Source organism: Lissotriton helveticus, chromosome 9 (assembly GCF_964261635.1).
Source record: "Lissotriton helveticus chromosome 9, aLisHel1.1, whole genome shotgun sequence".
Lineage (NCBI taxonomy): Eukaryota > Metazoa > Chordata > Amphibia > Caudata > Salamandridae > Lissotriton > Lissotriton helveticus.
Window position 1 is genome coordinate 699,506,488 of NC_136070.1, and position 12,391 is coordinate 699,518,878.

A 12,391-nucleotide genomic window follows, 5' to 3' on the forward strand; every position below is an offset into this window, starting at 1 on the left:
ACAAAGGATTTCACCTGCGCCGAAAAGCTGCGCAGAGCGCAGCCTTCGGCAGGCGAAACCCAAAAAGGGAAAGAAAATTACACCGCCCCACGGTGGGGCGAGGAGCGAGCCTGGGAGCGCGGGAACAAAGAAGCCCCGAGCGCGGGGCACACCGTGCTGTGGGGGAGCGTCCAGGGACAAGGGGGTCTCCCGGGCGCTCCCCGCCTCTTTATTCCCAAGGGGCCAGGTGGAGTAGCGACGCCCCGCCGCTCCAGTAGCCCGCCCCCCCTAACCCGGACATCCTCCACTGGTATCCGGGTCAGGGAGGCCGCCGGCCAATCGGTGGTGGGTCGCGCCCAAGGGCCCGCCCCCACCACCGAGAGGCACACAGAGGGGAAGGGGGGAAGCGGTCGCCGCGCCGCCATGCGTGCGGGGGGGGGGCCGAGGGCCCCCCCTTTTCAAACGTTGTGGTATGGTACTAATGAAGGTTTAACCTCAAAGAATCTAAATTGACAACATTGGCTATTTGAGATTTTCCTCTGGAGAGCAGTTTACGTCGCCGTAGCCTGTACACACCAATGGCAGTCTTCCAGGGCATGGAAGCATTCCGCGCCAATATGTACTCAGCCTGGAACACCGTGTTCTGTTTTTGTTACTGCAGCTTGTCTGAAATTTTCCAGCACGTTCTGGAAATTTTCCAGCACGTTCTCTCATTTCAGTGGCGCAACCTTCTCGCCCAGAGGCCACTGGGTCGAATTCATCCAGGAAGTACATGACATTTTAGCGACTACCAACAAAATCTTTTGAAAAAAAGAGTACAGGTTTTCGGTTCTTCTGAAACGCATTATGTTTGGTGTTATGAGAGTGAGAGGGAGAGATGGGTAGGCCTTCTGCAGCTAGCTGTTAGCGCACGTTAGTGAGTGATAACATTCTGCTCTAGTTCATTTCAGTGCCTGGGACTGCTATGACAGCGCATGGCTTTTGCCACCGAAAACCTATTTGCTTTTAGCCAATGTCTGTCTGTCTGGCTAAATATATAATATATATTGATGAGAGCTCAACAGATCCTCCAACAGTAAAGTGCTACAATAACCCAAACAAACAAATCAAGCATTGACAAAGCCAATAGACTGGTAGTTATAGACAATCTATTTGCTTTGTGAACACTTGTTTTTTCAACAAAAGGTAAAAAAATTAGGAATTGTATAAACCAGGGCTTTAGTCTTGCTAACCTGTAGAGAAAGCAGAAGAGTATTTAACTCGCTGAGATATCTGAAAGGCTCCTTTTTTTGTGAATACGTGCTCTAGGTCGCCTCCCTATGGTTTCAGTGTAGCCCATTTGTTGATGTTTCCATCTTCTGCTCAAGAGAACAGGAGACCTCTCAACAGACTTACCCCACACGAAGGCCTGACTGGGAAATAACCTTATTTCCCAATCATTTGTTAGCCTCTGTGCATATCTGACCTAGACAGCGTCCTTTTTTGTTGCAACAGCTTATCTTGTGCTAAATTAAACTGAATGTTGATGTTTTATAGTGTGTTATGGACCTTGAATTTGAATTACCAACAGTTGTTTATCGTAGAGCGAAAGGGTAGCTTCCATTGGTGCAGCAGGCGCAGCAACACCGGAACACAGAGGCCTGAAGAGCCCACTGAACCCTGATTATTGCTGCATTTCCCTGTTCAGAGGACTGCCAGGGGTCCATTTCCTTTCCTGCACGGGGGCTCAAGAGACGCTGCCTTCGCCACTGTGTAGAGCAGAAAAAAACGTGCTGATAAATAACTCCGTCCTCCATTTTGGACAATAAGCTGTGACGGAAAATCCCACAGAATGGATGGAAGCCATTGGGAACAGTTTTCTACAAGTGCAGAACCTTGCGTTCTTTGAATGAAGTCCTATTGTATTTTCTTATCTGAAGTTTGGTAAAGACATTTAATAACAAGTGCTACCATTTGGAGGTGCTCAATCTAGACTTCATTGTAAATGTGTTACGTATTCTACTTGTTTAGGAAAGAAGTCAGCTCCTGAGTTAGTAACTTGACAGTTTGGAGTGACATCATATGTTATTTCACCTGAGTGATAGATTGCATTAGTTAAAAGTTCTGTCTTTTTTGTCTAAAGCACCCTTTTACGACTGATGTGGAGCTTTAGTCAAGGGTTTGATGATCCACAGTTTGGTTGTTTTATGCTGGACTTATTTATATAGCTCACATTTTGTCATTCGTATGTCCTCGTAGAGTTAAGGTACTCCTAGACCTTCCTCTCCTGATTTCGAGGAGTCATAGACCTGAGTTTCTTTAGGTTTTTGCGCTGTAACATCATTTGCATATTTATGGTGTTGTTATCGTTTATTACAATGGTGTTCTAATAATTGTATGTTTGTTGGATTATCAAATTTAGCGTGGGTGGCCAGGTGATATCGGAGTTACTTGGTTAGCCGTTTTACCCAATATTTAGTAATATGTGTGGGTGATCTGAAGGTAGAGGTGGTATTGAAAGAGCCATAAAAGATCCATCCGGTAGGCCATAGATGACTATGTGATTAAACTGATTTTAAGGTTGTAGAGTTAATGGTGAATGACCAAATGATACAAATGTGCACCTGCCCCATTTAGCCAAGTGCTAGAATATGCGGCAAGCTCTTTTGGTTGGACCTCCTTTGTCCGAGTAGTCGACTTTTTGGTGTCTGAACGCTGGGTTGCTTGTTTATCCCCAGCAGTGAAGGTGAGGAGGTACAATGCAATGACCACCCTCACCAATTAAGTTACCATTTGTATTTCATGACTTCCTGTCTCTAACAGCAGCTTCCTGTTCACTTCCCTGTCCTTTGTTTTTCCGTGTAGGTAGTGCACGTAAGAGCATGACACAGTTTTGGGAAGAGCATTCAAAGGCTGCAACAGTGGAGGAGATGATGCTGGACTCAAGTGCCCGTGTCTTATCGGAGAAGGAGAAGCCTGAAATCATCAGTATGCTGCCCAGCATTGACGGCCGCACTGTGCTGGAGCTGGGAGCAGGGATAGGGTAAGATCAGACTTGTTGGCTCCTTGGATTATGATTTGTATTCATGTACTTATAGAATGTCTAACAGCATTGTCACGGGGACACTGACAAACACCATACAGAGAACATTGGGTACTGACTAAACTGACTACAGGGCATAATTCCTACAGGAAAACCGGGGTGCAGCCAGACTGCTGCTCTAATGCATCAGACCTACATGCAATTCAGGGCCAAAACCAGCCTGTTCCTCCCAAGCAGCAGACCTGCAGACGACACCTAGCCCAACAAACATATCCGTACTAGGCCTCAACCCCATAGGCAATTCAAAGACCATCCAATATGTCCCTCTCCAAGTGATAGATCTGCAAGTAGTTCACAGTCAAAGTGTTTCCCTCCGGGCACAAGGCCTAGAGGTACTCGTGGGTCCAACCAACCTTTTCTTCAAGACATGCCATAACCTCTCAGGATTACAATAATAATCACAATGGCTCTCTGGCATGCCTGCTTAGCCGTGCAGCAAATACAGTGTAACCCAAATTTTAAAATGCATTTCTGTCTCTCACACTTCTCTTCCGTCACACCACCAGGCACAGCACCTATTAACATGATAACCTCACTCGGTGGTCATCACACACAACTTGGAAATACTTCTCACATAGGCTTTTAGCTAAGACATCCTTAAACCACACAAACCAAATCGTGTAGCATGCTACCCAGGTGTTTAAGCTCCTCAGCGCCCTATAGAGGGTTAGTGATGGCAATGCAAGACAATACAATACATTGTGGCTCCAACCAACCTTTCTGCCAGGCTTACTACCTTTGATAGATGGGGAAGCCAGCCATTGGCCGGCCAGCCTTTCCAGTCTTGCAACAGTACATTCACTGGTACTCTGTGCAAGCGTGTGAATTACAATTCTCCTCGCAGCTTACAATTCTCACAGGTTCCTTTGGTAAACTCTGACCATTTTCTATTTGATCACCCCCTCCCCATGTTCATCTACCCATACTCTTCAACGGGCCACTTCTCTAGTCTGAGCTTGACTTCCAGCTGTGCTAATTAAGGAAAAAGGGGAGACAGAGGGACAAAGAGGTTAAGAGAGCCAGCATAAGAACTGGACTGGAGAGCCATTAAATGTCAGAGAGGTAACATTTCTGAACCACCCAAGATTAGGATTTTCAATGTTTGTCCATTTATGTGTAGGAAGCACTATCCTATTGATGTTTGTATTTGTCTAGGCATGCGGGATGTCATTGTGCCCGTCTTGAGGTATTTTTCAGACTGATGTTGAGTTGGGTGTTGTCTGTGTGCTCCTGGAAGTGTATCTTCCAGTGGTCTAGTAACTTCGATGGGCCCTTTTGTTGTGTTTAAAGAAGAGTGCTGAGAGATTCAGGCCCCAAGGGACCCCACATAGGGTACCGTAAGAAGGATTTTCATGTGAAATTGCTCCATATGAAGGAATTAACTGATTCATTTTTGATGGGTATTAAAGATTCTGAACCAAACTCTGACTGTGCAACAAAATGTCATGGTCAGTGGTGTCATTAGCAGCAGAAAGTTCCAGAAGAATCTGGGCATGTTGCTGATCATTCTTGTGAGGCAAGGAAGTCCTCTAAGATGTCAGTGAGAGCTGCTCCTATACCTCTCGGTGGGTGTACATTTGTTTGGAAGTCATGGCGTAGCTGGTTGCAGTTGGCTTTGTACAATCCAAGGGGAGAGTGAGAAGTTTATTGGAGGGATAATACTGAAAGATTGGATAAGAAATAATTGTTCCAGACATGTCGCTGGATATGAATCCAGATACAAGCATTTGTCTTGGTGGCTATAGTAAATCTGATGCACTGCTGAAGTTCTGATGTGTTATTCAACTTGAAGAACTAAAAGGATGATTGTAGAGAAACAGGATGGATGGTTGATTAAAGAAGTGTTTGTTGGTTGTTTATGACAGAGGGCCGGATATTTGTTACTTTTTTTTAAACTACATCTTTGCTTTGTCATGGTAGTGAACACGATGTATTTTGTGAAAAAAATATACAAAAGGGATTGCTTAGCAAGTCCAGTATTTTTACTGAGAGTTCACATAATCACATATTAATCCAGACTATTTAAACATATGAATTCTTCTCATAGAGCCAATATAACGCAGGAGCCAAGATATAATATTCAAAAAAGGATTTCTTTATTCCTCACAACATGAAACTGAAGCCCAGCCAACGCGTTTCGTCCCGACAAGGGACTTCTTCAGGGCTGTAAACAAACAATACATACAATTGTTTACATATATAAAATACATATTCATAAACCAAACCAGCATTTGCATTTCCAAGATGTATTCGATACATTATAAAACATACAATAGCTTCCTACACCCACACTTAATACATCAAAAACTTTGTATAAACATCAAGAGAAAAAAGGTGAAAACACATATACCACACACAAATATAACAATATAATAGCACTTTCTTAGATTTAGATCTATAGTGTCACTAAAGTAAATGATTCATCTTCTGTGCTGTCTACTAAGAGTGGTATAAAGAAAATACAATCCTCAGTTTATAATTTAAAATATAGAGTCTGAACCCTCAGAGTTGTTCGTATTAAGTTCCACTTACTTTTAAGATTTCTTAGTGTTTCATTGTGGACAAGTGTAAACCACAAAGAAGAGGGGGCTGAATAGTGGATCACCCAATGCTCCTAAATATATATATATATATATGTATATATATATAACTACTCTATAACTAATTCTAATAATAATTTAGGCATACTTTGTCCTCAACTGGGTTCAAGTCGCATTTGACAAGTGAAGAGTGCAAACTCACAATTACTACCTAAAGTATGGCCTATTTAAAAAGCACACATTTCTCACTTCTTGCTCACATAAAAAAATCCTCATTGATTCTTCCTGGATAAGTGAAAAACCGGATAAGAGAGAAGGATGAATATCAGTATCCCTGGTGGGACCTAAAAGAATGAAGCCGTATCAAGACTTGTTGTAGTTGATACCTCATACCAACAGTCTGCCCCAGTCATGTCAAGTGTGTTGAATTTTAGACGAAGAAACTATTAAAGTGCCCCATAGTCACATTGTCAGTGAGCAATATGTATTTCAGTCTTTCACTAACAATGTTCCTAAAGCAAACAGAGCTGTTACACCCAACTTCATAATTACTACACAAACAATCCTTTTGTTAAAGTTAAAACCATTATCTCCTAGTAAAATCCTTATTACAACCAGTAAAGTCATTATTAATCTAAATACAAACGCCTAGTTTCTGGCCTACAAACCTACCAGTTTTAGCAGAAAGACGCAGCATCCCATCCACGGGAATGCTTCTCATATCACCATGGTTCGTTAACTAAGTAGTTGTAGAGCAATGTAACCAATCACTGTATCCAAAATTTCAAATCAACCAATCTGTGTAATTGTCTTGTTTTCACTATTTCATCATTAAACCTTAATGTTCAAGAGGGCATGATTGGACATCACAAGCCTTTGGCCGTCCATTGTACGAACACAAATATTATGTCTCGACCAGAGAGGAGAGACAGGTAGGCTGACACACTCATTAGACAAGGAAGACCTCCAATCACAAACCTCTATGCGGTCAATTGTACATAAATTATTTATAGAGCAATGTAACCAATCACTGTATCCAAAATTTCAAATCAATCAATCAATGTCCTTGTCTTGTAATTGCTATTTCATCATTAGACCTTTGTGTTCGAGAGGTCATGTTTGTATAAGGAAGACCACCAATTGATGTGTTTTGTTCTTTGAACCGGTTATGGTTTTGTCAGTTTGCTGTAGATACTGAAAATGTCTCACAGTTGGGTATTTCACTCTCTCCAACTGGCTTTCGGGTCACCTCTTCCACTTCTCTTGTATGCAGATTTGTCAGCTTGGACCGAGAGTTACTTCATCAGTGTTTGAATGAACATCATTGTCTTCTTTGGTCTGCTTCACAGCTCAGCTGGTATTGTTACATGTTCTTTCAAGCAAACATAGAAAGGGTTTGACTCCATCATGAGGAGTATTGTCCTCTCTCCACATGCTTTTGGTTGTTTTCTGTATTATTCTACCTTCTTTGGAGTGCTTACATGGATTGCAATGCACAATCACTAAACTTTCAATTATGTATCTCATACATGAAATACAGAAAGCAATCAATATTTTGTATTTTTCACAGCTATATCCTTTTTTAATTGTTTTTATCAGTACTTAAGTGCCAACCTGATCTTTAATTGACCACCTAATTGCATTTTTGTTTCTACACATGTCTGTTTCATTTTAGGTCATAGCCAGCACCACAACAGCTGCCACCATTTCAGCATGTCTCTAACGAACGAGACAAACAGAACCTGTCACTTCCATTAGAAATTAATACTGCAACCACTGACATTTTCTTATCCTCCTCCTGGTAAATGGAGCGTGGTCACTTTTCTTTGAAAGCAACATTTTGGGTGCTCCACCTGACCTCAGAGTCATGTTCTGGGGTCTCAGTACATGGCTTACCTTCAGTGAACGTGTGGTAGTGTTGTGTTCAGTGAGACAGCAATCAAAAACCTGCAAAGATATACCCTGAGTTTACTAAGACAGAATAAAGGGGTGGATCGCATGCTCCCCACAGCAATGCAGGGGACACTTCTTTTTAAGCAAAATGTTCGTTTTGTATGCAAAGTCTGAACTGGGGTGGCGGAGTGAGCTAAAGAATGATGATGGATTTAACCCAGCTCAGTTGACTGGGGGTGAGTGCTTGCAATGTTAAACACTCCGTCCATCCTCCCCTTTGGTTTTAGTTTTGTATGCATCATCATTACACACGCAGGGGGCTTGCAGTAGGGCATGAATTATTAGGGCAGAAACATCACCAATCCATGTTTCATGAAGACCTAGCATGTGACAGCTTTTGTCACTGATGATCTTATGGATGTCAATATAATGTCTCTGAGCCAAATGGGTCTTGGTGAGCCCAAGTTTAAGAAATGGGTTGCAGTCTTTAGTTGGAGTTTGGAGAAAGATGGTAAAGATTGGAAGCACATGGAGAAAGGGAGGTGTGAGATACAAATATAGTTATGAGAGATTGGGGTAGGAAGGATGAATGGAAAAAACGGTGAAATAACTCGGTGGATCGGTTGTAGAGTAGCGTAAGCTGGACAGACGGAATAAAAGACTGAAGGGAAATAGAGAGGTGTTTATGAACCAGACAGTTGTAAGAGTTGAAAATGGAGGCTCATGTTCAGACCCTCCTGTAACACTAAATGAACTCCTCTGAGTAGCCCTTACATGGTCCTCAACTGCCACATCCATGGCGCGGGTGGTGATCGCATCACGTGACCACTGATAAACCCTTACCAACCCATACACAGGTGCTTCAAATTTTCATACGGTTCTCAAAGGCCCTCACACAGACACTAACAGACCAGTCTCCCAGCAGACATCTAACAGAACATAACAGTACATGCACCAACAAGCTCCTCATCCTGTCCATCAGTCCCTCCTCCTGACTTTGTTGTAAAGGCAAATAACTACACCTGAGGTATTGACACTCTAAATGTAGATTACAGTCTACCCCACGCCCACCTGCCCGACAAGGAAAATTCTCATAACTTGCCCAATGGGCCCTTCTCATATTAAATGTCAGCCCCTTTGCTAGTGAAGAATCTGTTAGGGACTTAACACAAGCCTCTGCAACCCCTGTGGTGCGGTGGGACCCTAACACTTCAGTGGCCCCACAATTCAAACCAAGGTGAATGAACAGGTGTAAGATATGCAAAACACAGTGGTCATTAATCACATTCTGCAGGGGTAGGAGTTGGGGTGTTGCACCATTTTGTGTTACGCCACTGCAATCCGGCCAACACCTATTGCATCAAAGATCATTGTGTTTTTGCCCTTTATTCCCCATTTACAGTCGCTTCACTGGACACCTGGCCAAGCTTGCCAACCACGTGACAGCAGTGGATTTTATGCAGAACTTTCTGGACAAGAACCAAGAGGATAATGGTCAGCGTGGCAACATCACCTTCCTGCAGGCAGATGTGGCCCAGCTAGAGTTACCGGAAGACAGGTGAGCTATAAGACTAAAAGGGGGGATAAAACATGGGCACATCAAGAGGGCTGACTGCGGTGTTAAAGGGAGTGTAGTGGCCATATAGTCATGGCCTGCTATGGCAAGTCCCTGGACTAGAAATGGTTGTGGGGGCTGTGTTTATTGGGTGGCGTTTGGAGGTTTCCTTGGCACTATTGGGGATGCAGATGTTTCATGTGTAGGAGCTTGCAAGTCGAACTCCTTTGGACTGGGAAAGGCAGCTAGGGTGTTTTAGGGTAGAGAATTTCGAAAGGTCTTTTGTGCAGGTATTGGTAGGTGACTATCTCTTGAGTTTTCAGAGTTGTTTGGCTGGAATTTGTGGGAGAACCTTAGAAAAGGAGTTTAGGCAGAGTGCATGTGATTTGAGTTTGGGTGTATTAGGGGGAAAATCCTAACTAGTGTGATGGATCACTGCAAAGATTTGATCATTTATACCAGCACGCACTAGAGGTTTTTAGCAGCTTCTAAAATTTACCCTCGCCTGCCTTAGGTCATCCTCTCGGATTGAACCTATAAAAGCATAAAAATCACAAAACTCATGGAAATATATCAATTACTAAAGTCACATCAGGGATTCAAGCAGAACGCGCAAAATAGCTTTTGCCACATATCATATATACATTACGACCCATTTGATGGAACTGCCAGAGGCCATGAGGAGAAGAGCAACAAGACATTCTGAAAGCTTCTTAAATCCCACATGTAGCCCATGTTTATTTTCTTGATATTTTTGTGAAATTCATGCTTGTAATCGGGCAAGGATAATTCCTGGATGTGCTTCTTCTCAGATCTACAACAGAAACAAAGTGATGGACACAATACTTGAATTAATCTCTGTCAGTATCAATTGTTCGGGCTGAATCTCAGTCCATTGTTTTTCACCTACTGTGCCACTCTATGTAGAAACTAGTAATATCCAAGTCAACCATAGTCCTGGTCCAATAGGAAATGTCCAACTTCAACTCCTGGGGTCATCTCCGCTCCAGTTGGCAACATAAGCAGCCCCAGACCTGTTTTGACCTTCTTAGGTCTTGTCAGAAAGGTATAGCTTGAGTCCTGTTGTACATTGAACGTGAGGCCCAAGTCTGGGCATACCCTTCACACTTAGGACATCTACTGCAGCAAGAACAAATTGATGGATCTCTTAAGAAGCGTGCATCCCATGGTTGTGTTCGTCATAGTGGAGCCAGGTTAATTAAATGAGCATAATGTTGTATCTCTTGGTTTTTTTCTCAATTGAAATGCATGTTGTTTTCTGTCCTTGATAGTGTTTGTTCTCAATTGACACTGCTTATCACCCAGGTCCATTTGCTTAGCTCAGTTTCTGTTGTTGGTTTTCTTTTTTCAAGTTTTTTTACTCAGAGTAGTTGCATTAGGCCTGGTTAAATGCACTCTGTGCCATTTCATGGTTTTTCACTCGGTATCACATGACTAATGTAGTTACTCCTATGGTTTCAGGCAACCGTTCTCTGGATTCCTTGGTTTAGGAGGGTACTCAGGTATCACCTGCTTGGGTTACCATATCATTGCTAGTCACAGCAAGAGCTCTGGTTGATACTTGAACCTATCTTGGCACACAGAAGTGTAATACTTTGCTACTGCTAGGGTTTCTACATAACTACTTTAGGTTTCTCTCATATGTTAATGAGTTCAGCTGCAGCCGGAACACAAAATGTAGACCTGTCCTTTGGACCGCAGGATTTTTCAGCAAATCTGCTTCGTACTGTATGTTGGGACCAGCATCAGTGAATCTCACACTGGATGGATCGCTCCCATCTCAAGCTTAACAGCGATAAAACGGAGGTACTGCTATTGGGCAACCAATCTCTCTTTATCCCAAAGACTCTGTGGCCTTCCTGCATGGGGCCTGCCCCGATTCCTAAACAATCGATTAAGAGCCTGGGCATGTGGATCGACCAGGATCTCACGTGTACCACCCAAGCCAAGAAGTCAGCAGGGGTATGTTATTATATTCCTAAGACCACTCGGAAAATTCTCCCCTTGCTCCCCCAAGATGCCAGGAAGATCCTGATACAGAGTCTTGTGTTATCTAGATTTTACTGGCGAAAACGCTGTTGCTGCCCAGACAAGTTGGAGAGCTGTGAATACCTTTGTCTACTGCTGCTTTGCCCTCCCGCCTCCCGCCTCGCGTTGCCCGACTCCACTGCCATCTGGGAGTACGAGGTGGCCGAGAGGAGTGCGGTCGAGGGAACTCCATTTCCCAGAAGGCCAAGCGGCGCACGCCGCGTCACCAGCGTCACCAGCGCGCCTGGAGGCGCTCAAATAGCGCATCACCCCGGTCGAGGGGGGGAACTTTTACTGGCGAAAACACTGTTGCTGCCCAGACAAGTTGGAGAGCTGTGAATACCTTTGTCTACTGCTGCTTTGCCCTCCCGCCTCCCGCCTCGCGTTGCCCGACTCCACTGCCATCTGGGAGTACGAGGTGGCCGAGAGGAGTGCGGTCGAGGGAACTCCATTTCCCAGAAGGCCAAGCGGCACACGCCGCGTCACCAGCGTCACCAGCGCGCCTGGAGGCGCTCAAATAGCGCATCACCCCGGTCGAGGGGGGGAACTTTTACTGGCGAAAACGCTGTTGCTGCCCAGACAAGTTGGAGAGCTGTGAATACCTTTGTCTACTGCTGCTTTGCCCTCCCGCCTCGCGTTGCCCGACTCCACTGCCATCTGGGAGTACGAGGTGGCCGAGAGGAGTGCGGTCGAGGGAACTCCATTTCCCAGAAGGCCAAGCGGCGCACGCCGCGTCACCAGCGTCACCAGCGCGCCTGGAGGCGCTCAAATAGCGCATCACCCCGGTCGAGGGGGGGAACTTTTACTGGCGAAAACGCTGTTGCTGCCCAGACAAGTTGGAGAGCTGTGAATACCTTTGTCTACTGCTGCTTTGCCCTCCCGCCTCGCGTTGCCCGACTCCACTGCCATCTGGGAGTACGAGGTGGCCGAGAGGAGTGCGGTCGAGGGAACTCCATTTCCCAGAAGGCCAAGCGGCGCACGCCGCGTCACCAGCGTCACCAGCGCGCCTGGAGGCGCTCAAATAGCGCATCACCCCGGTCGAGGGGGGGAACTTTTACTGGCGAAAACGCTGTTGCTGCCCAGACAAGTTGGAGAGCTGTGAATACCTTTGTCTACTGCTGCTTTGCCCTCCCGCCTCCCGCCTCGCGTTGCCCGACTCCACTGCCATCTGGGAGTACGAGGTGGCCGAGAGGAGTGCGGTCGAGGGAACTCCATTTCCCAGAAGGCCAAGCGGCGCACGCCGCGTCACCAGCGTCACCAGCGCGCCTGGAGGCGCTCAAATAGCGCATCACC

General features: G+C 45.0%; 1 protein-coding gene across 2 annotated transcripts in view; it reads left to right on the forward strand.

Moving 5' to 3' along the window:
• LOC144781807 (uncharacterized) overlaps nucleotides 1-12,391 on the forward strand; it is a 288,719-nt gene that overhangs the window by 113,037 nt on the left and 163,291 nt on the right. For both annotated transcript variants that reach the window (XM_078660820.1, XM_078660821.1), the window contains 2 exons: nucleotides 2,824-3,001; nucleotides 8,897-9,052. In XM_078660820.1, coding sequence (XP_078516946.1) covers nucleotides 2,824-3,001; nucleotides 8,897-9,052 — 334 coding nt within the window. The remainder of the gene's footprint in view (nucleotides 1-2,823; nucleotides 3,002-8,896; nucleotides 9,053-12,391) is intronic.